General features: G+C 35.4%; 1 protein-coding gene across 2 annotated transcripts; it reads right to left on the bottom strand.

Annotated features, from left to right (window-relative positions):
- Positions 1-1,879: 1,879 nt before the first annotated feature.
- LOC141648408 (wax ester synthase/diacylglycerol acyltransferase 2-like) lies at positions 1,880-19,401 on the bottom strand. Of its 2 annotated transcripts, none has more exons than XM_074457060.1 (6): positions 18,565-19,401; positions 6,595-6,691; positions 5,528-5,595; positions 5,095-5,307; positions 2,689-2,826; positions 1,880-2,341 (listed from the first exon to the last, which is right to left on the bottom strand). In XM_074457060.1, the coding sequence occupies exons 1-6, from the start codon at positions 19,327-19,329 to the stop codon at positions 2,162-2,164; spliced, it is 1,461 nt and encodes a 486-aa protein (XP_074313161.1). In that variant the 5' UTR covers positions 19,330-19,401; the 3' UTR covers positions 1,880-2,161. The 2 variants fall into 2 exon arrangements, with proteins under 2 accessions (XP_074313161.1, XP_074313162.1); XM_074457061.1 differs by having other exon boundaries at positions 6,595-6,667; positions 18,565-19,397.
- Between the last annotated feature and the right edge of the window lie 2,773 nt (positions 19,402-22,174).

Here is a 22,174-nt window from a genome sequence, read left to right as displayed (position 1 = left end):
AAACCTAATTCGAACCTCAAAAGACTTTGTGGTCACCACCATTCGTCCCTCGCCTGCTGCTCTCCACGCCTCGTCATCATCTTCAGGTACTCGATTTCCCATTCAAAATTACGTTAGTAGCAAAGTGTTTTCTCCTAACCACCAAATCTTCTTGACGGCCGTGACTAAAAATCACGAGCCAAGTACCTTTTATGAAGCTATGCAGGACCCGAAATGGAAAGCAGCTATGGCACAAGAAGTGGCTGCCCTCGAGTCCAATAAAACATGGACACTCGAAGCTCTTCCTCCAAACAAAAAGGCCATTGGCTCGAAATGGGTTTACAAAATTAAATACAATGCCGATGGAACTATCGAGCGCTACAAGGCTCGCCTTGTCGTCATGGGAAATCGGCAAATTAAAGGTATCGACTACACGGCAACATTTGCACCTACAGTAAAACTTGTCACGGTCCGCACCCTCCTTGCTATTGCTGCGGCCAAACATTGGGAACTCCATCAAATGGATGTTCACAATGCCTTTTTACATGGCGACCTCCATGAAGAAGTATACATGAAACCTCCACACGGGTTCCTTTCGAACGCAGACGGACCAGTATGCCGGCTACGAAAATCTTTATACGGTCTTAAACAAGCCCCCCGCTGTTGGTATGCTAAACTCGCCTCCGCACTTACTAAGTTTGGTTTTAAATCTTGTCCTTATGATCATTCCCTTTTCTCTATTTCCACGCCTAATAGGGAGGTTCATGTGCTAATATACGTCGACGATCTCGTCATATGTGGTAACGATTCAACCATGATACAAACATTCAAGAACTACTTATGCAAATGTTTTCACATGAAGGATCTGGGTGCCCTAAAGTACTTTCTTGGGCTCGAAATATCTCGCAGCAAAACTGGCATATTCGTCTCCCAACAAAAATATGCTCTTGACATCCTCAAGGAAACCGGTCTTCTCGGCTCAAAACCAAAGCCCATTCCGATGGAGCCCAACCACAAGTTAGCTTCTTCCACTGCACCGCCATTAAAGGATCCTCAATTATACCGCCGCCTCGTGGGCCGCCTCGTTTATCTCACTATTACTCGCCCCGAGCTCATATATTCGGTTCATACTTTAGCACAATTTATGCAAACTCCTACAACTGAACATTGGGACGCCGCGCTACAAGTGGTTCGATACATTAAAAACGCCCCAGGCCAAGGCATTATTCTCAAAGCCGAAAGTACTCTATCTCTCACGGCATACTGTGATGCCAATTACGTCACCTGCCCAGCGACCCGACGTTCACTCTCTGCCTATCTCATTTTACTCGGGTCATCACCCATATCTTGGAAGACGAAAAAACAAAATACGGTGTCTCGATCATCAGCTGAGTCAGAGTATCGAGCTATGGCATATACTATATGTGAACTCAAATGGCTAAAAGGCCTCCTCAACTTTCTCGGCCTACCACACAAACATCCTATCAAACTCTTATGCGACAATCAATCCGCTCTTCAAATTGCCCGGAATCCGGTTCATCACGAACGGACCAAACATATCGAGATTGATTGTCACTTTATACGCGACGAGATTCTAAAGGGTACTCTTACAACCAGCTATATATCTACCAAGAATCAACTTGCATACATTTTCACGAAAGCCCTCGGACGTCCTCAATTTTATGAACTTTTATCCAAGTTGGGCGTTTCGAACCTCCACGCACCAACTTGAGGGGGGATAATAGAGCCGTTAGGCTCCAAAATGCTGCTAGTCCTACGCTATCTCACACACAAGGAAAGGATTATTATTTCCACAAGGAAATAATCACAATTTCCGTAAATATCGTAAATATAGCTGTTAGCTTTATTCTTCCCGTAAATAATCTTATTCTCTCATATGTATAAATAGCTTGCTTTGTAAACACTATCATCAACAAGATACAATTCTTATATACAGTAGCATTGTACGTTTTCTAATAGTATTTATATAGTAAGATAAGTAACAAAATAGTTTATTTTCAAAAATTCGATAATTTGTTGATAATCACCTCTGTAATACATTCGAAACTTGGGGGATTAATTACTATCTCCGATTCTCTAGAATTGCACCTACATTATAAGATTGTATGAGGACTGCACGCTTTAATCAAATAGGGCAATTCTTAAGAATCAGAGGGAGTAATTAAATTGTTTTGGGCCGTGAAGCGTCATTTCTAGAAGTTTTTTCTGCGGCTTCCTTCATGTCCGCCAATGCGTCTTCGAAGAACTTGGCTAACATATTTGGATTCGGAAACACATCTTTGGCTACTTGGATTTGCATATTTGCCCATTCATGATAGCCCACCATGTTCATTGTCAATGGCTGCATGTACCATACAAATTCGTGTATAAAATCGTCTGACCAACTAAATAATCATTTAATACAACAATAACAAGATTATTTCAGTGCCTTAGAGTAGTCGTATGCATGAAACTTAACTTTGTGTCATCAACAAAAAGAGGTGTACATCAGTACATGTTATAAGAAATCAACAATGAAGGTTGCTTGACTTGTTATATATCATATGAATTCAGCTCAAATCACTCGATCATAAAAATACAGTGATTATTATGTGAAACGGTTATATATATTCAATCAAATCAATGTTTTCAATAGTTTTTGCGTCTCACAAGCTTATTTTGTCATCGACGTAGAAAATAAAGACTTACCTGAGGTAAACTGGAAGGTGTAACTCGAATTGAAGATACCGGGTTGCCACCAATCGTAATCAACTCCGGTGGACCGGGAATATTCGATAATACAAAGCTTGTATTACAATAAAGATTATCAAAAACTAAGTTTCCAACCTGCAATTTTTAGCAAAAAAACATCATCTCTATAGGTTTTTTTCTTGACAACAATTCATTCCTATAATTACTCTTTCGATTAAACAATCTTCGGTTTTTGTAATGTGTGCCCATAGCCTTGGGACACACGTTAATAACTTAAAAGTTGTAAGATTAACAAGAAATATCTCATAAATTATGGTAAAAATGAGTTTGTACAGTTATACTTAGTCTCTCATGAAAATATATTGTGAATCTTTTCATATTTAGATTATTAATATGAGCTTTTAGGGCACCCGTTAAAAAAACCGAGATCCTTGTATTTTAATTTATATATAAATTAATATTATATTTAGAGTAAATTATATATTACTTCCTTTTACATACCAGTTCTATAAAGTAAATTCCTTTTATAATTTTTTTTTTAAATTACTCCCTTAAGATGTATTTTTGTCAAAAATTATTTCAAACTCCAACTTAATCACTTATTCCATCTGTTTATGAACTTATTACGTTTTTGGCTTAGACAATTTATACTTTGAAATGTGTAACAATGGATAATAAGTTCAAAAACAAACAGAATAAGTCATCTAATTAATTTGAAGTTTTGAAACAATTTTTGATAAAAGTGCATCTTAAGGGAGTAATTAAAAAAAAATGATTATAAAAGGGAGTTACTGGATAATGCTAAATACATCCCATTGGGTTGTATTTAAGCATTAAATATCTTATAATTTGGGTATTAATTTATGAATTAAGATCGAAATTACACATCTTGTCTTTATTAATATAAGAACATTTAGAGCATCCTTATTAACCCACATCATATGCAGTTTTTTTTCCATTTCCCCAAAAAATCAATAATGGTGGGCCATGCTGAGATTACATGAGAATTAATTTTTTTTGGTTGACTTTTACATTAGTGTTTGCAACTTAGTAAATATTTTGTACGTTTCTTAGTATTATTTTCATTTTCAATTTTAACAAATTAAGTAAATCAGATAAATGACATTCTAAAATTAGTTACTTTAAAGAATTTTTGGAACAATATGACAAAAAATGTTAGTTAAACTATATCAAGTAAATCAAATAAAGTTATATCCATTTTTTATTTTGTATATAAATAACATCAACATACACTTACCATAAATATTTTTTAACGATAATCATATCAATATCAGCATACCAAAAATATTAAAAATAAGAACTAATCTAAAAAATTGATTTAAAGCAACAAAAATACGAAAAATGACAAAAATACGAAAAAAAATACAACAAAATTCCAGCATAAAATATGATGGATGAAAATTTTAATTACTGTAAAAAAGTAACTATTCAAGAGTTTATGAGTAAAGCTTCACATAAATATTATTTGAAAAAGTTTCAAATAATAATGACACGATTAAAAAATGGGGTATTGAAATTGCAAAAGAAAAATACCAAATAGATTACTTAACATTCACAAAAATACGAGTAATGACGGCTTTAGGGATAGTCATGATGGAGTTTGGGTCTGAAGCAATGACTATAATAATTAAAATTACAAAACTCACCTTAAAATGTATAATCTTGCCTAATAAAACAATTATTTGGGTGTATATGATGATAAGGTTGCTATTTTCTAAGATTGGTATTTACACATGTTTAACAATAGGTTGACAACTCTAATTTATGAGTGAGTTGTGACAATGAAAAATGCATATATAATGAAGAAAATTTTGAGATTTTTGTAGTACCATTTACTTATGATTGTATATTGTAATAACGTTATGATATTTCAAATTTATATAGGTTCATTGTGTTTTGATATGCTTTGAATATAAACCGTGTTGTTAATATTACAATATTTTTAGTACGTCGGTCATATACTCATATACATATTCAGTGATTGCATATGAAATTATAATACAAATCGAAAATTTTAAATATGGCTGATCATATTTTAAAAATTATTAATAAATAATAACACTTGAATCTGCAATCCCGTGCAATTTGCACGAGATTAAAACTAGTTAACCAATATAATTAATGCATATATTAAGAATTTATTTCCTCTTTTAGTTTCTTAAATACAGCTCAATGGGTTGTATTTATCATTTTCCATTTTAGAAAACTGATATGTAGATGGGAGTAATTGTTAATAATTAACTCTTATATTTATTGTATATAAGATTGTTTTTTACGGTTTTCATTAATTGATGGTGGTAAATAAATGTTTAAATCAATATAAAAATCGTTTCACACTATAAGACGATTGTCTTATTTTATTTTACATAATTTAGGAATTACCTTGGGTCCTATCAAAGCATACATTAGGAGACCTAAATTGTAAGACAAACGAGCTTCCAAGGACTGCTTTTTTCGATTCATCATCTCTTTAGCAAGTGTAACATAATCAAGTGGTTCTAAACTCTTTTTCATGTAAATAAATGGAAGGAGAATCATCGAGTATTTATTTCCCCATGCTGCCCTTGTATCCTTTGTTAACATGGAAGCCACGTCCTAATTATCAAAACGAGCAATCGTATCGTTACAATGGATAGATAAAATGGTACAAATTGAAAATGCGTGTTATACTAGGTATATAAGAGACGGAGTAATGGAGTATATAAGTTACAGAGTATTTGATTAGAAATTAAAAAACAAAAAAAGGAATAGAGAGAAAATTGGGTGATCGCTTGTATTTTAATGCAAAAAAAGAAAGGGTAAAATAGGGAAAAACCTGGATTCCTGGTTGTTGTCTTAAATTATAAGGGCACAAGCCTGTAACTTGAACTCCATCTTGTAAATCTAGAAAGTAGTACGGAAATATACGACATAGTTATTTGTTAATTTTTCTTTTTGGTATAAAGGGATCGGAATCACAAATACAACTTTGATTCTGATGGGATTAGAAACCAAGTCATGAACATCCATCTTTTAGAATTTTGTTAATTGGTTAGTTGACATCTGTTATAGTTGTTTGTTAATAGTGAGGACGCCATTCATCACTTGAATAAAGAACATGTCATGCTGTCGTGGTAAATTTTTTAAGCACATACCTAAGTAAAGAGTATGTAAATGTCAATTAACTTATATTAGTTGCCAGTTGATAATGTCACGAGAAATTACACTTGTGAGCTGGGTTTAAACCCGGTCAGCATCAAAACTAGTTTTGTGGATGCCTTTAAACCAAAAAGAAAAACAAAGCTAAGCAAAGACAAACAGACCAATTGCAAATTTCGTATCAATTATTATTAAGAGTATTTGATAAGTAGACCAAAATACAAGTAGAGATGATTAAGTTACGTACGTATACAACAACAACAACAACAACAACAACAACAACAACAACAACAACAACATCAGAGCCTTAATCCCAAAATGATTTGAGGTCGGCTGACAAGTTACGTACGTATATAGAAAAAAAAAAGAATGTAAACAAAAAATGACTGAAGATTTAGAAAATGAAAAAAATAGCTTATCTTAGGTTTATTTCCAAATGACATATTGCATATTTGCATGGCATTAGTAACTCATGTTCATTGAATAACCCGTCTACAATGTAGCCCGAATTTAAATCTTGATCGAGAATATTTGACTTTGTGATATTAACTTCGAGTTGATAACACACAAACGTATATTTTCTCCTAGTTTAAGTGTTCTTTCATTTTATGTAATATTTGTGAGGAGTATGTTATTAAAAAGGTAATTATAGAACACTCAAATTAAGAGAGTATATTCTTAAATAAGGTTAGTACAAACCTTAGGCCACATATTCTAGTAGACAAATATTTTGAGATGGATTACCTTTAGGATAATGAATGTGGAGGTATCTTGTCAATCCCAACCATACTATTCCACATAGAACATCATTCACCGTCTGCATTCCAACAAGAGTTATCACCTATATTAATGTCATGTACTCACGTTCAATTCTTTTTCATTAATTGAAAATTTTATTTTTGTAAGAAATGAACTATTTACTGCAACCTTATAATAAAAATTATCTACACTATTCAAATAGATAATAATCATGTATGTTACATGTAATACCCCGGTCCATACCGGGTCGGGAGCGGTTACTGATGATAGCTCGTCAGGCTCTGTACATAGCCCACAGATCAACACAGGTTCTTTCTAGCGCATTTTGTCCTCACTTATGCGCATCCCGGGAACCTTCCCAGGAGGTCACCCATCCTAATACTACTCCCAGCCAAGCACGCTTAACTTTGGAGTTATTTTATATTTGCATGGATAACCAGAAAAGAAAGTGCACTTTATTGATATGAGTAGTACTTCTAATCCTTTTAAACACTAGTCATTTAAGCCTATCACTGGACCTCTTCAATTAACATGGGGTGTTTCATTACAAATTAAAACACTTTAATATATTTTTAATAATATAATTATATATTAATAAACGAATCCAATTGAGTATGGTCACATGGTGGTAATAAACTCGGTATCAACGGGTGCTGCTATCCCATTTTCCTATATATTAGTATTATATATATTAGTCTAGAGAAAACAGTAATAATTTAGATCCAATATTTTTGTGAAGGAAAATTCCGGTAAAAGATTATAAATTAATAAAACGAAGCAAGCAACAAAATTTCAAATTCAACCCTTGTCACTACCTTAAAAGAGTGGTTAACCTGAAATACGTGATTTGCATCTTACCATATAATTAGGCGTAGGTACAAGAGAGGTAGAGATGTAAGATATTTCCATAAATCAAATAAGTATTATATTAATATTTAATTAAGTTATTTTATGGAAATTAAGTTGGTCCATTATATGGTGGAATTTACCTAGGATTCTGTTTCCGCTATTATATCCCATAAGTTACCACTCACAATTTAGGAAACTGTTCAGTTGACTCTTTGATGGCAAGAGTCTATATAAGGGGAACATATTTATTCTGATTAAGGTTCACTAATCCTACCTCATTAAGAAAATACACCATCTAAATTGTGAGGCTGAGGGTTTGGAAATCAAGTCAGATCTGGGGATTTATAATTTGGGTTATTCTTTAAGACGGATCAATTATTTCAAGCAATGGCTGGAGGTAAGTAATCGATCTCTTTTATCGCTTCTGCATTCAGTTTATACATGTTCATTATGAGACTAGAACATGTTAATTTTAGACTATAAAACTTACAGTTGGTATCAAAGCGAGTAATCGCCTCTGTCTTGCTTGAAATTAATTTTGCGACCGTCTTCGATCATATCCTATGAATTTGAATTTTATGCTTATATCGTTCGTCATATGCATGATTTTTGGAAAATTTGTGTTCTAATTTCACATCTATGGGCCGGTTTTGGCTTCTATTATCTTGATTTGAGGAGATAAATTTTGCCTTACAATTGACAATTTATATTGCTGCTCCTTTGTTCACCTATCCCTCCTGGCTTCAATTCGTATATCTTGTCATGCATAACTAAGGTGCATCAATTATTATTGATACTATCACCTGCTACTTTGGTTATCTACTTTTAGTGGGTAAATTTGTTTTTTAGTTTATGTATCTCTCGTAGTAGTATGCACTTAACGAACAAATAAACTATCTTATTGTATGCCCGAATGAGCGACTACTTTCGTAACTTTAAGGTTACTTTTCAGTTTTTGATAGTTTTTGATTATGAGCATAATTATATCAGTTGGGATTCGTTTTCACTTGAATTAGACCAATTAAGTTTTATGCTGGTCATATTTTTTGTTTTTCTATATACATAGAGTTGAGTATATAGATTAAAATATTTTTTTAATGTCAAGTGATTCAAAATTTTATTAGTTAGAGAATAGCCACAGCATCTCTAATTAATTAAAATTTTATTTTGAAATCACGTGTGGAAACTAGACATTATTTGTGATTCGTTGTATGTAATATAATGAGACTTACCCACAGGAATCTTGTTGTATGTATTTGTATGACTAATTAGGATGATATATTGAATCTTGTTTCTTAATCTACCCACAGGAGTTAAGAGATGTATATGGTTTGATAGTATTGTCATGAAGTTCAATTTTTTATGTATCTAATTGAGTAGAACTTTAGCCCACATGCAAGTTTTATGTCTCTAGATACATATTTGAGCATGATTTACATTGGTAAAGCACGATTAAGTTTAAAGTCTCAATTTTGGTAATAAGCATGTTATTTATTATATTTGCAGCAATTTTACCTGGGAGTTCTACTGATGTCAAATTTGACATTCCTGAATTGAATGGTGATAACTATAAGGTCTGGAAAGAGAGAATGCTACTGCAGTTGGGATGGTTAGATATTGATTATGCTATTCGGAAAGACGAACCACCTAAAGTAACTAAATAAAGCACTAAAGAAGCAATTGATCTTTATGAAAAGTGGGAGAAATCTAATCGTCTCTCCATTATGTTCATAAAGACCAGAATGTGTGCTAGCATTCATGGTTCTGTCGATCAGCATACTAAAGTTAAAGATCTAATTAAGGCCATCGATGAGCAGTTTGCGACTTCTGATAAAGCTCTTGCTAGTACCTTAATAATGAAGTTTTCATCTTTGAGGCTCACCGAGACTAAAGGTGTGCGTGATTATATCATGCGCATGAGGGATATTGCAGCCCAACTTAAGACTTTGGAAGTTACCATGTCTAACACTTTCCTTGTGCACTTCATTTTATGCACTCTTCCTCCAAAATATGCTCCTTTTAAGATCTCTTACAACACATATAAGGATAAATGATCAATTAATGAACTTATGGCCATGTGTGCTCAAGAGGATGGCAGATTGTTAATGGAGGAAGGTGAAAAGGTGAACCTTACTGTTGCTTGTTCTTCAAAGCAGCAAAAGGGTCACACTAAAGATAAGGGAAAGTGAAAGATTTTAGCTGAGCCAGCCATTAAGAAGGAGTCTACGTGTTTCTTCTGTAAAAAGAAGGGACACATGAAGATAGACTGCATTAAGTTTAAGGCTTGGCTAAAAAAAGGGGTAATTTTCATGCGTTTGTTTGTTATGAATCTAATATGGTTAATGTTAATCATAATACATGGTGGATTGATTCTGGAACTACAAACCATGTTTCGAATACCTTGCAGGGTATGACAAACCTATGGAAACCAGTGGGCAGTGAACTTTCAATCTATTCAGGAAACCAGATTAGTTCACATGTGGAGGCTATTGGGACATGCAGTTTAATATTAAGTAGTGGTTTTATTTTGCATTTGGAAAAGGCATTTTATGTTCCGAATTTCTCTAGAAATTTGATTTCAGTATCAAGACTTGTACCTTTGGGTTTTACCTTTAATTTTTCAGACTGGATTCAAAGGTATTCTCGAAATTAAAATTATTGGTTATGGTATTTTGTCTGATAATTTTTATCATCTTAAACTGCAAAATAATATTACTCATAATTCTATGCATGTCAATGATGGTTTAAAACGTTGTATTATGAATGCGAATTCCTCTATTTTGTGGCACCGGAGATTGGGACATATCTCCATTGAGAGGGTAAAAAGATTAGTAAAAGATGGAGTACTTGATACTTTAGACTTTACTAATTTTGATACTTGTGTTAGTTGCATTAAGGGTAAGCAAACTAACATGTCTAAGAAAGGTGCAAATAGAAGTTCTAGCCTATTAGAAATCATACATACGGATATTTGTTGTCCGGACATGAACGCTAATGATCCAAAATATTTTATCACCTTTATTGATGATTACTCACATTATATGTATCTTTACTTACTTCGTTCTAAGAATGAAGCTTTTGATGCCTTTAAATTGTTTAAGGCTGAAGTAGAGAACCTATGCGGTAAGCGCATTAAGATTGTGAGATCTGATAGAGGTGGTGAATACTATGGTAGATACACTGAGAACGGACAAGCACCTGGTCCATTTGCTAAATTTCTTCAAGAGCATGGGATTGTTGCACAATACACTATGTCTGGTTCTCCAGATCAGAATGGTGTAGCAGAAAGAAGAAATAGGACATTAATTGAGATGGTGCGTTGTATGAGAAGTAATGTTAAACTTCCTTCATTTTTGTGGGTTGATGCTCTTAAGACGGCAGCGTATATATTAAATCGGGTCCCTTCCAAGGTTGTGTCTAAGACACCTTTTGAATTATTTAAGGGATGGAAACCGAGTTTGAGACATATACGCATTTGGGGATGCCCGTCGGAAGTGAGAGTGTATAATCCACAAGAAAAGAAACTTGATCCAAGGACTATTAGTGGGTATTTCATTGGATATGCCGAAAAGTCTAAGGGTTATAGGTTTTATTGTCCATCTCATAGTACAAGGATTGTGGAATCACGAAATGCTAAATTTCTTGAGAATGACTTGATCAGTGGGAGTGACCTAATTCAGGACATTGTCCTGGAGAGGGATCATCATGAAGTTCCACCCTCTGATTCAAGTGACAGATTGGTTGTCATTCACACTCCTCAAGTTCAATCGAGTGTTACACAGCCAGTGATAGAAATTCCACAAAATGTCGATCAAAATATGGTAGATCATAATGAGGAAGAGGTTCACCATGAGGATGAACAAGTTCCATTAAGAAGATCTATTCGTGAAAGGAGATCGTCTATTCCTGATGATTATGAAGTATATCTACAAGAATTGGATTATAATGTTGAAGCTGATAATGATCCTATGTCGTTTTCACAAGCCGTAAGTGCTACAGATTCAGGGATGAGAGAGATTTTAGAGAGATGAAAACCTCTAAAATCTAATTAGGGATTTTAATTAATGCAATGGCAAAATTAAAGAACCCTAAGTATAATAGTCCTAAATCAAATAACATTAATAATAGTAATAGTTCATCATCTAATAATAATACGTCACATAGTAAATCAAAATCACAAAAAAATGGTTCTGTTGATACATCTGTTGCTAGTACAAGCAAAGGGAAAGCGAAGGTATCGTATCCTGCTCGTAAAATCAATCTTAAAATCATTCCAGATTGACTCGAATTGGATGTGATTTTGGAGGACAAAGATGAGCGAGGAGGAGGAGGAGATTCATGAATCCGACATCGTGCGACGGCTCCGCGTCTAAGGTTAACGACTGAAGATGTGGAAGGTGAGATCAACTACTGGTCTTCGGCTGTATTTTGTTATATTCTAGGTGCGAATCCTCCTAGCAGTGTTATTTCGGGTTTTATTAAGCGTGTGTGGCAATCTTATGGTGTTGATCGAATTTCGTTCTTACCTAATGGTATCTTCTTAGTTCGCTTCAAATCTAAAGACAAACAGATGGAGGTTGTAAACAATGGTCACCTGATTTTTGATAACAAGCCTGTCATTGTGAAGGAGTGGAGTCCTGATGCTGAATTGATTAAGCATAATGTGAAATCAATTCCTATCCGGATGAAACTTCATGGGCTTGATATTAAATTGCGGGAAATACGAGTCTCAGGAAGATAAGTGGATTAGTTGGCAAGATGATACGTTGTGATGATGCTACTCAAAGACCGTATGTTCTTGGGGTATGCCAGGGATAATGATAGAGGTCCAAATAGGACAAAGCAGTTCCCTCTCTTGAACTTGAGTTTATGGATGAATTGGGTAAAATTCGAGAGGGTGACTGTTGCCTATGATTCTACCGTTGTCTGTGATAATTGTAAGGGAATGGGACACCTTGCTGAGCATTGTAGGAAGAGTGAAGGGGCACCAAAAAAGGCTTGGAAACCTAAGAAACATCAAGGTCCACCTAAAGTGGTTGCTCCTAAACCAAAGATCGTCCCTAAACCTGCTACTCCGGTAGTTGTTCCTATCCCAGCCGATTCGGTGGTTACTCCCGAAACTCCGTGAATTACCCCCGCTTTGTGGGTGTGGGACGTTACTGGCACTGAAGTGAATGCGGTGAGGGGGTCCTTCCTTCCCAAGAAGATTCATCGACAAGATGCTTAGGCATGATAATGGGGAACCTAGGGTTTTCACTCCTAGGGGACCGAGCTTTATGGATGCACTTACCCCCTCTGAGAAAGCTAGAAATGAGAGTAGGAAATTGTTAACTCCCGACCTTCATACGACTATGGATAAGGTGGGGTTTTGGAATGTACGGGGTCTGAATAGCTATAATAAACAGAAAGAAATAAGGTGGTTCCTTCACCAGAATAATATTAGGCTATTTGGATTATTAGAAACCAAAATAAAAAGTAGTAGTTGGCTGAGTGCTAGGAATAATATGTGTGAAGATTGGTCTATTTGCACCAATAATAGTTATCACAAAGGGGGAAGAGTATGGTTATTGTGGGATCCTAAAATCTTTCGGTGGATATTCGGATATAATCGCCAAAGTGTATTCATTCCAAGGTTCATGATAAAGTTAGGAAAGTCCAGTTTTGGCTAACCATGGTCTATGGCCTTAACAAACTTCAGGAACGTGAGTCTCTCTGGAATGTTTTGAGAAGCTATGCTGGTTTACTTGATGGGTCTTGGTTGGTTTGTGGTGATTTCAATAGCATCACTCAAACTAATGACAGAATTGGTGGCTCGAGAGGTGTCTTGGGTGAGATGGCCCCTATGAGAAAAATGCTAGATGACCGTCACCGCAGGGATTTGAAAAGTTCTGGGTCGTACTACACCTGGAATAATAAACATGAGGATAGGACCAAGGTGTATAGTCGTATTGATAGGGTTTTGATCAATGACAAATGGTTTCAGCAATTTCCTGAAGCTGTGGCTACTTTTCTCCCTGAAGGTCTTTATGACCATTGCCCTTGTCTTATCAAATTTGTTGAGGAACCTGTTAAGAGGAGGAGTAACTTTAAATATTTTAATATGTGGGCTTTATCTGAGGATTTTGGCGATCTTGTAAGTTCTAGTTGGAATGAGGAGGTGTGGGGAACTCCTATGTTTAGAGTTGTGAGGAAGTTAAGGAGAATGAAGGCTGCTTTCAAGAGTTTGAATAGAGGACAGTTCAATGACATTGAGAACCTCACTCATGTCACTGAACTTGCTCTTCAGCATTTCCAGCAGCAGCTCTCTCAAGACCCTCTGAATGATAACCTGTGTAGAGCTGAGAAAGAATGTGCTTCTGATCTGAGGACACTTCTCAAAGCTAGAACTAGTTACTTAGTTCAGAAAGCTAAGGAAAGTTGGATCAAGGATGGGGATGAGAATACTTCTTTTTTCCATTCTAGTATCAAGAAAAGAAGAATGAGGAATAGGGTTTACCAGGTCCAGGATATGGAGGGCCAGTTGTGTACTAATCCTGAGGATATACAGGCTGCATTTGAGAAGTATTATAAGCATCTCTTAGGTACTTCCCTGCCTGTGAAACCCATTCATAAGAAGGTAGTGCAGAATGGTAAGCTTTTGACTGATGCTCACAGAGAGAGCCTCACTAGACCTCTCTTAGATGAGGAAATTAAGACTGCAATGTTTTCCATTCCTGGAGATAAAGCCCCTGGACCTGATGGGTTTAGTAGCCAGTTCTTCAAGGATGCTTGGCATATTGTGGGGAAGGATGTTTGTGCTGCTATTAGGAGTGCTTTCCAGACTGGGAAGGTCTTGAAAGAAGTTAATAACACCATCCTCACTCTTATACCTAAAACTGAGCTGCCTGATAGTGTTCTGCAATTCAGGCCCATTGCCTGTTGCAATACATTGTATAAATGTTTGACTAAAATCATTTGCAACAGATTGAGCCCAATTTTGCCTGAGATAATTCACCCTTCCCAGGGAGCTTTTGTTAAGAATAGAGACATAGTTGGTAATATTCTTATTTGTCAAGATCTTATTAAGTTGTACAAGAGGAAAGTATGCTCTCCCAGAATTATGATGAAGATTGATTTGCAAAAAGCCTACGATTCCATTGAGTGGAGTTTTTTGCAGGAAATGTTAAGTGCTTTAAACTTTCCTTCTTGTAGTATTGCTCTCATAATGGAGTGTGTTTCTTCTCCTTCCTATTCCTTGGCACTGAATGGGGAGGTGTTTGGTTATTTCCAAGGTCAAAGAGGGTTAAGGCAGGGGGATCCTCTCTCCCCCTTACTTTTTACCATTTGTCTTGAATATCTTAGTAGACTATTGGGAATGCTGGACAAGTGTAAGAGCTTTAAATATCATCCATTATGTGCAAAAATGAAGCTCAATCACTTGTGTTTTGCTGATGATTTGCTAATGTTTAGTAGAGGAGATTTGCAGTCTGTCAAGCTTTTGCTCAGGGCTTTTGAGATTTTCTCTTCTTCCTCTGGTTTAAAGATGAATAATGGCAAGTCAAGTTTTTACAAAGAATGGGGTGAGTGAGGCAATTGTCCAAGGCATTGTGGAGGCTTCTGGCATGAGAAAAGGGGGGCTTCCTTTTAAATATCTTGGAGTTAAAATTGTTCCAAAACGATTGGGGATACTTGATTGTCGGTGTTTGGTGGATAGGGTCACCGAGAGGATAACCGGACTAGGGGCTAAGCAACTCTCTTACTCTGGAAGACTCATCCTAATCAAATCAGTGTTGAGTACTCTTCATATGTATTGGGCTAGGATTTTTATTTTGCCAAAGATGGTGATATCAAATATTGAGGCAATATGTAGATCCTTTCTATGGCATGGCCAGAATGCCAAGGAGTCTCCTGCTTTAGTATCTTGGAAGACTATTTGTCAACCTAAGAGGAAAGGGGGCTTGGGATTGAAGAATTTGCATTTGTGGAATGTAGCAGTACTGGGAAAATATGTCTGGTGGGTTGAATTGAAGACTGACCATCTCTGGGTGAAGTGGGTTCACACTGTTCACATAAAAACTGCTCGTGGCGTGATTATGTTCCTACTGTCAACACTAGTTGGGCTTGGAGACGCATTTGTCGGGTAAAGAATCAATTGCGAGTCTTGGATTTTTGATGAGTCTTGGAGAAACAGTGGGGCCGATTACTCGCAAAGTTGGGCTATAGTTGGTGGCTGCAGAGGCAAAGGTGAGGTAGCATGGTTTCCCTGGGTCAATAACAGGGTAATGCTTTGCCTAAACATCGATTTTTATATCTGGTTGGCGCTCGAGAATCGTCTGCGACTCGGGATAGGCTGGTGAGAATGAGCATTATTCAAAGGCAATAGATGTTTTTTATGCGAGGATGCTTTGAGGAGGATCTTAATCACCTATTTTTCGATGTCCTTTTAGCGATTAATCGTCTTAGATTGCTTTGAAGATTGGCTGCAGTATGCATTCCCTATCACAATGTCATTGATCGGTGGATAGCTATCGAGATATAGGTCTCTTCTAAAGAAGCAAATCGTGGCTGCTGCTTTGGCCCAGTTGATGTACCTGATCTGGCAAGCTAGAAACTGTTGTAGGTTGAAGTCTGTAATCCCTCTCCCTGTTGGCCTTATAAAACAGGTGAAGGAGACATTGATCATGAGAATGAGAGTTAGTAACATTGTTGTCTGTCATAGGAGTACTGAAGAGTGGTTAAATAGGCTTGGATTGAGATGTCAGTAGCTAGTGTTTTATAGCTAGCTCAAATTTGTAAGGTTGGAGATCTTAATATATATACTTACCTTTCCCAAAAAAAAAAAAAAAAAAGTGCTACAGATTCAAACTTATGAATGAATGCTATGAATGACGAGATGAATTATATGGCATCTAATGGAGTTTGGGATCTCGTTGTATTGCCTGATGGTTTAAAACCCATTGAGTGCAAGTGAGTCTATAAGACTAAAAGAGATTCACTTGGCAACATCGAGAGACATAAGGCAAGACTCGTTGCTAAAGGATTCACTCAAAGGGAAGGAATTGACTACACATAGACTTTTTCTCCTGTATCAAAGAAAGATTCTTTTCGAATTATCATGGCGTTAGTAGCTCATTTTGATTACGAGTTACATCAAATGGATGTGAAAACAGCATTTCTTAATGGTGATTTAGAGGAAGAGGTTTATATGAAACAACCTGAAGGATTCTTCTCTAAAGATGATGAGCATTTGGTTTGTAAGCTAAATAAATCCATATACGGTTTAAAACAAGCTTTCCGCCAATGGTATAAGAAATTGCATGAAGTTATTTCTTCATTCGGTTTCGAAGAAAATATAATGGATGAATGTATATATCTTAAGGTCAGTGGGAGTAAAGTTTGTTTCTAGTGTTGTATGTGGATGATATTTTGCTTGCAACCAATGATAAAGGGTTGCTACATGAGGTGAAACAATTCTTTTCAAGTAATTTTGATATGAAGGATATGAGTGAGGCATCTTATGTCATTGGCATTAAGATCCATAGAGATAGATCTCGAGGCATTTTGGGGTTGTCTCAAAAGGCCGATATCAATAAAGTACTTGAAAGATTCAGAATGAAATATTGTTCACCGAGTGTAGTACCAATTGTGAAAGGTGACCGGTTCTGCTTAGACCAGTGCCCTAGGAATGACATTGAAAAAGAACAAATGAAGAATATTCCATATGCTTCAGCTGTTGGGAGCATTATGTATGCTCAGGTCTGTACTAGACCCGACATTGCATATGCGGTTGGAGTGTTAGGAAGATATCAGAGTAACCCAGGACTTGATCACTGGAAGGCTGCAAAGAAAGTGTTGAGATACCTTCAAGGTACTAAGGATTACATGCTTATGTTTAGACGGACTGATAATCTTGAAGTAGTAGGTTATTCCGACTCCGACTACGCTGGTTGCATAGACTCACATAAATCCACATCAGGATATGTGTTTATGCTAGCTGATGGAGCTGTGTCATGGAGGAGTGTGAAGCAAACCTTGACGGCTACTTCTACTATGGAGGCTGAGTTCGTATCTTGTTTTGAGGCTACCTCACATGGTGTTTGGTTGAAAAGTTTCATATCCGGGCTTAGAGTTATTGACTCTACTTGTAGGCCGCTAAGAATGTATTGTGATAATTCAGCTGCTGTGTTTATGGCTAAGAATAATAAAAGTGGAAGTCGAAGTAAACACATCGACATAAAGTATCTAGCCATAAAAGAGCGTGTTCAGGAAAAGAAAGTGATCATTGAACACATTAGCACAGAGTTGATGATTGCAGATCCCTTGACTAAAGGCATGCCAATTAAGACTTTCAAGGATTATATAGTGAGAATGGGACTTCGTTCCATTATGTAGTACATTCATTAAGTTTTTGTAAGAAACTTTTATTAAGTTGGATATTTTCTCTTTTGGATTTATATGCGCATATTTATAAAGTAATGTTGAGAAATATCATTTTGTTTGAATCTCGAGTAAACGTGGGGTTTACTCATTAAGTTAAATGTGTGTGGTGTGAGTGACTTGATATATTGTGATACATGGAAGATTAATTCTTGCTCTAAGAGAATTCGTCGCCATGATCCATATGTTGTGTCTCTTGTTAAATGGACCAAGTGGGAGAATGTAAGATATTTTCATAAATCAAATAAGTATTATATTAATATTTAATTAAGTTACTTTATGGAAATTAAGTTGGTCCATTATATGGTGGAATTTACCTAGGATTCTGTTTCCGCTATTATCTCCCATAAGTTACCACTCACAATTTAGGAAACTGTTCAGTTGACTCTTTGATGGCAAGAGTCTATATAAGGGGAACATATTTATTCTGATTAAGGTTCACCAATCCTACCTCATTAAGAAAATACACCATCTAAATTGTGAGGCTGAGGGTTTGGAAATCAAGTCAGATCTGGGGATTTATAATTTGGGTTATTCTTTAAGATGGATCAATTATTTCAAACAATGGCTGGAGGTAAGTAATCGATCTCTTTTATCGCTTCCGCATTCAGTTTATACATGTTCATTATGAGACTAGAACATGTTAATTTTAGACTATAAAACTTACAAGAGGAAGTATAGTATTCGTACCGCATTTGGGATGGCCTTTCTTATAAACTTCATGTCACTAATCTTAAACTTTGCGGTAACTACCTTCCTAGGCCAAAGCTCCACCCCTTTACACCCACTAATCACCTTGCATTTATCTTTAACCCACAAAGACCTTACAATAAACAATAAACCAAACACCAATGTATACCAAATACACACTAAGCTTTTCCACACTCCTTTAAAAGGGTGGTTAACCTGGTATACACGATTATGCTCATTATTATTCACATCTCTTGGTGATCTACCCATGGTCCAAAGCAATGACATTAATGAGATGCCATCACCTATAGCATGGTGAACTTTCATGATGATGCACTTTTGTGCATGCATGATGTGTAGTTCCCACAATGGTTTGTCCATCCTCATGGGTGATGAGACGGCCATGTCAGCCAAATACGTGTTGATGACATCATCATCCGACATAGGATGATGATTGTCATTATCATTGCTCTGCAGAGACGTATCGGAATCTGAATCTGAATTTGATCTGTCTCTATAATTAATGATGTGATCGTCCAGGTTAACTTGGACTTTCTTCCAGTGCCTTGAACCGTCACGTGGATCCACACTCAGTATGCTTGAAAACCGGGGAATTTTGATCATAATGGAATTTGAGATTTCAAGCTTTAAGGCATCTATGTCAATAGGGTTCTTAAACCCTATGGCACAAAGAATTACGTTGTTATTATATCCCGGTTGATAGGATAGACGACCCATAGGTGTAACTGGTTCTTCTTCCTCCATAATTGTGTATAGTATCTCTAATTTTTGTGTGTGAATAATGCAGTTAATATGATAAAGCTCTTTAAATTCTTAAGTTAAATATAATGTGACATGCATGGTTACGTACGCACGTACTCTTACGGTTGTGAAGTCTTGGCGGCCCTACGAGTTATAATATTAATTACAATTTATGGATTATACAACCAGTTGTATATGTTGTACGGTGTAAAATTTGAGCTTTGTGATAAAGTATCCGAGTTTTATGTTAAATAATATAAGCTTTATTAGAAAGTACTGAATTCATCCATTTACACATTAAAAACATGAACTTTGAATTAGCTCAAAAAAAATACATATAAACTCGGATTCTTATACCTTGATTGTACAATATTTATGGTACACTGGAGGTAATAATCCTATTTATCTATTAATTAGGCTCTCAAATGTTGTTGTATTAATGCTGCCTTCAATGAGGAAGACTATGCTTAACCAACTTGATATTAATAAAATTCGATTTTTCTAATGTGGGATAAATCGATCCGTTTGACTAAAACTAAGGACAATAAAATTCGGATGGAGATACAATACAAGTTTAATAAGGTAGTGAATGTCAACTTATAACCAAATAAAGGGTGGATATTGGATAATAACCATGTGTAACCTACTAACCAATTTAATTTGTAAAACAAATATAAATATTTGTGTAAATTATGGTTTCCTTTCTTAATATCCCATCAATACTAGGACTTGTTCTTTATTTCCACTATTTTACCTAAATTACCTCCTCATTTACTTTCTTATATTAATGAGATACTTGAATCACAACTCCCATCCAAAAGGATGGCAGAATAATAAATTGATAATTCATAGAAAAATGACAAGTGAAAATAGACAGGTCGGCCTCAACAATTTGAAATGATAAGAATTTCACACTAAATTACCAAGGGTATCGTGGTAGTGCATGAGAAGGGATCGACCACTAATACGCTTCTAAATTCTAATGCAGAATCAGTTAAAAACCTTGGAAAGAATATACATTATCTTATATCTTAAGAAATAATATATTCAGTATTGAAATAAGAAATTAACCTCGCCTAAGTAAGTAGTTGTTTAGTTAGGTTTTTTTTTTGTTAATTTCTTAAGTCTTATAGTTAGGGTATCGTGCTAGTGACGGTTCGCCCACTAGTATGCTTCTAATGTAAAATCAGTTAACCCTTAACAAGAATATACGAGTACGTCTTACGATTACACCTTAAGAAAGAATATTAGTATTGAAATAGGACATTATTCTCGCCTAAGTAAGTACTCACTCCGTCCCGGTCATTTGCTGTCCTTTGGTTTTGGCACAAAAATCAAGGAAAGAGAAAGAGGCCAATTACTAAATGACAAGTGAGACAAATTGAGTGTAAATGATCAAATTACTCATCAAGTTCATTCTTAAAATAGAAAGAACAACAATTGACTGAGACACCCCAATATGGAAAAGGACAATAAATGACCGGGACAAAGGGAGTAATAGTTTAATTAGTTTTTTTTTTTTTTTTTTTGGAAGTCTTAACGTTGAATAATTCATGTAATCATGTTAGTGGGTATATTTTACCCTTTTATTGATCTTCGATTTATTACATTCTTTACCAACTTCGCTAAATAAGTTAATTAACAAATCATTTATTCAACGTAGATGATTATAGTCCATATATATTTTAATTTTAATATTTATTACTTAGACCATTTTTTATGGTTGAAACTAATTTGGTTTAGGCCTAGTAGTGACATGGTCACAATAATGTTGTGCAGCTTCCTTTAGCAAAGCATTTTCAAAGCATTTGGTCAACATATTTGGGTCATGAATCACAACTTTGGCTACTTGAATTTGCAAATTATTTCCCCATCCTTGATATCCAACCATGTGCATTGTTAATGCCTATACCATACAAATCACATACTTGTATAAGCTCGCGATTAGACCTGGTAAAATTGACCTGCCTTGAATGAATCAACGTCAAATTAGTCGAAGAAAATGAAGACTTACATGAGGTTGGCTGGAAGATGTAACTCTAATCGAAGTTACCGGGTTGCCACCAATCAAAATTAACTTGGATGGACCGGCAATATTTGATATTAAAAAGCTTGTATTACAAAAAAGATTATAATAAAATAAGCCTGCAACCTGCAATATGATTATAATTTACAAACAAATTATATATCATCATTATACACTTGAGAAAGTATTAAATCCCTTTATAATTGACACGCCTTTTTTTTTCATAAAACATTCTTCCTTATTATTATCGTTTTAACTTTTTTTGGTGAAAGGTAAGAATATATTGATATCAATAGAAGAATACATCCCAGGTATGAATATATTATTATCGTTTCAACTTAGATATATACTTCTGACATTTCATTTTATTTGTCGTTTTAGAAAAGATTAAAATTTTATTTTATTTATCGTTTTACAGTTTTTCATGTATATCAGTATATGTAGTTGTAACAATTTGCTGGACAAAGGAGGTATGTGTAACACCCCCGCACACCAGAACGCCTTACCAAGGACCATTCCAGTATATGACGGTGTCACCATCTCGGTTTCCCGAGGAGGTAGATCAAATTAGACAATACAAGAACAATATTGTATCATTAGAATATCTATTACAATACCATTCTATTCAAGGTCCCTAAAATAAAGTTCAATTACAACACTTGTGATTCTATATCTTTAGACCAGTGGCGTGATGACTCGATCCCTCCAATCCCAGCAGCAGTAATCAACAATACCTGCTAAACCAACTGCTCACCATCCCCGAATGGATCACCGCAGATATCACAAAACAACCCGGGGTCAGTACTGACTAATCAAGTATAA

Source organism: Silene latifolia, chromosome 3 (assembly GCF_048544455.1).
Source record: "Silene latifolia isolate original U9 population chromosome 3, ASM4854445v1, whole genome shotgun sequence".
In the NCBI taxonomy this organism is placed as follows: Eukaryota; Viridiplantae; Streptophyta; class Magnoliopsida; order Caryophyllales; family Caryophyllaceae; genus Silene; species Silene latifolia.
Note: the sequence above shows the minus strand (reverse complement) of the source record. Positions and strands in the feature narration are given on the sequence as shown.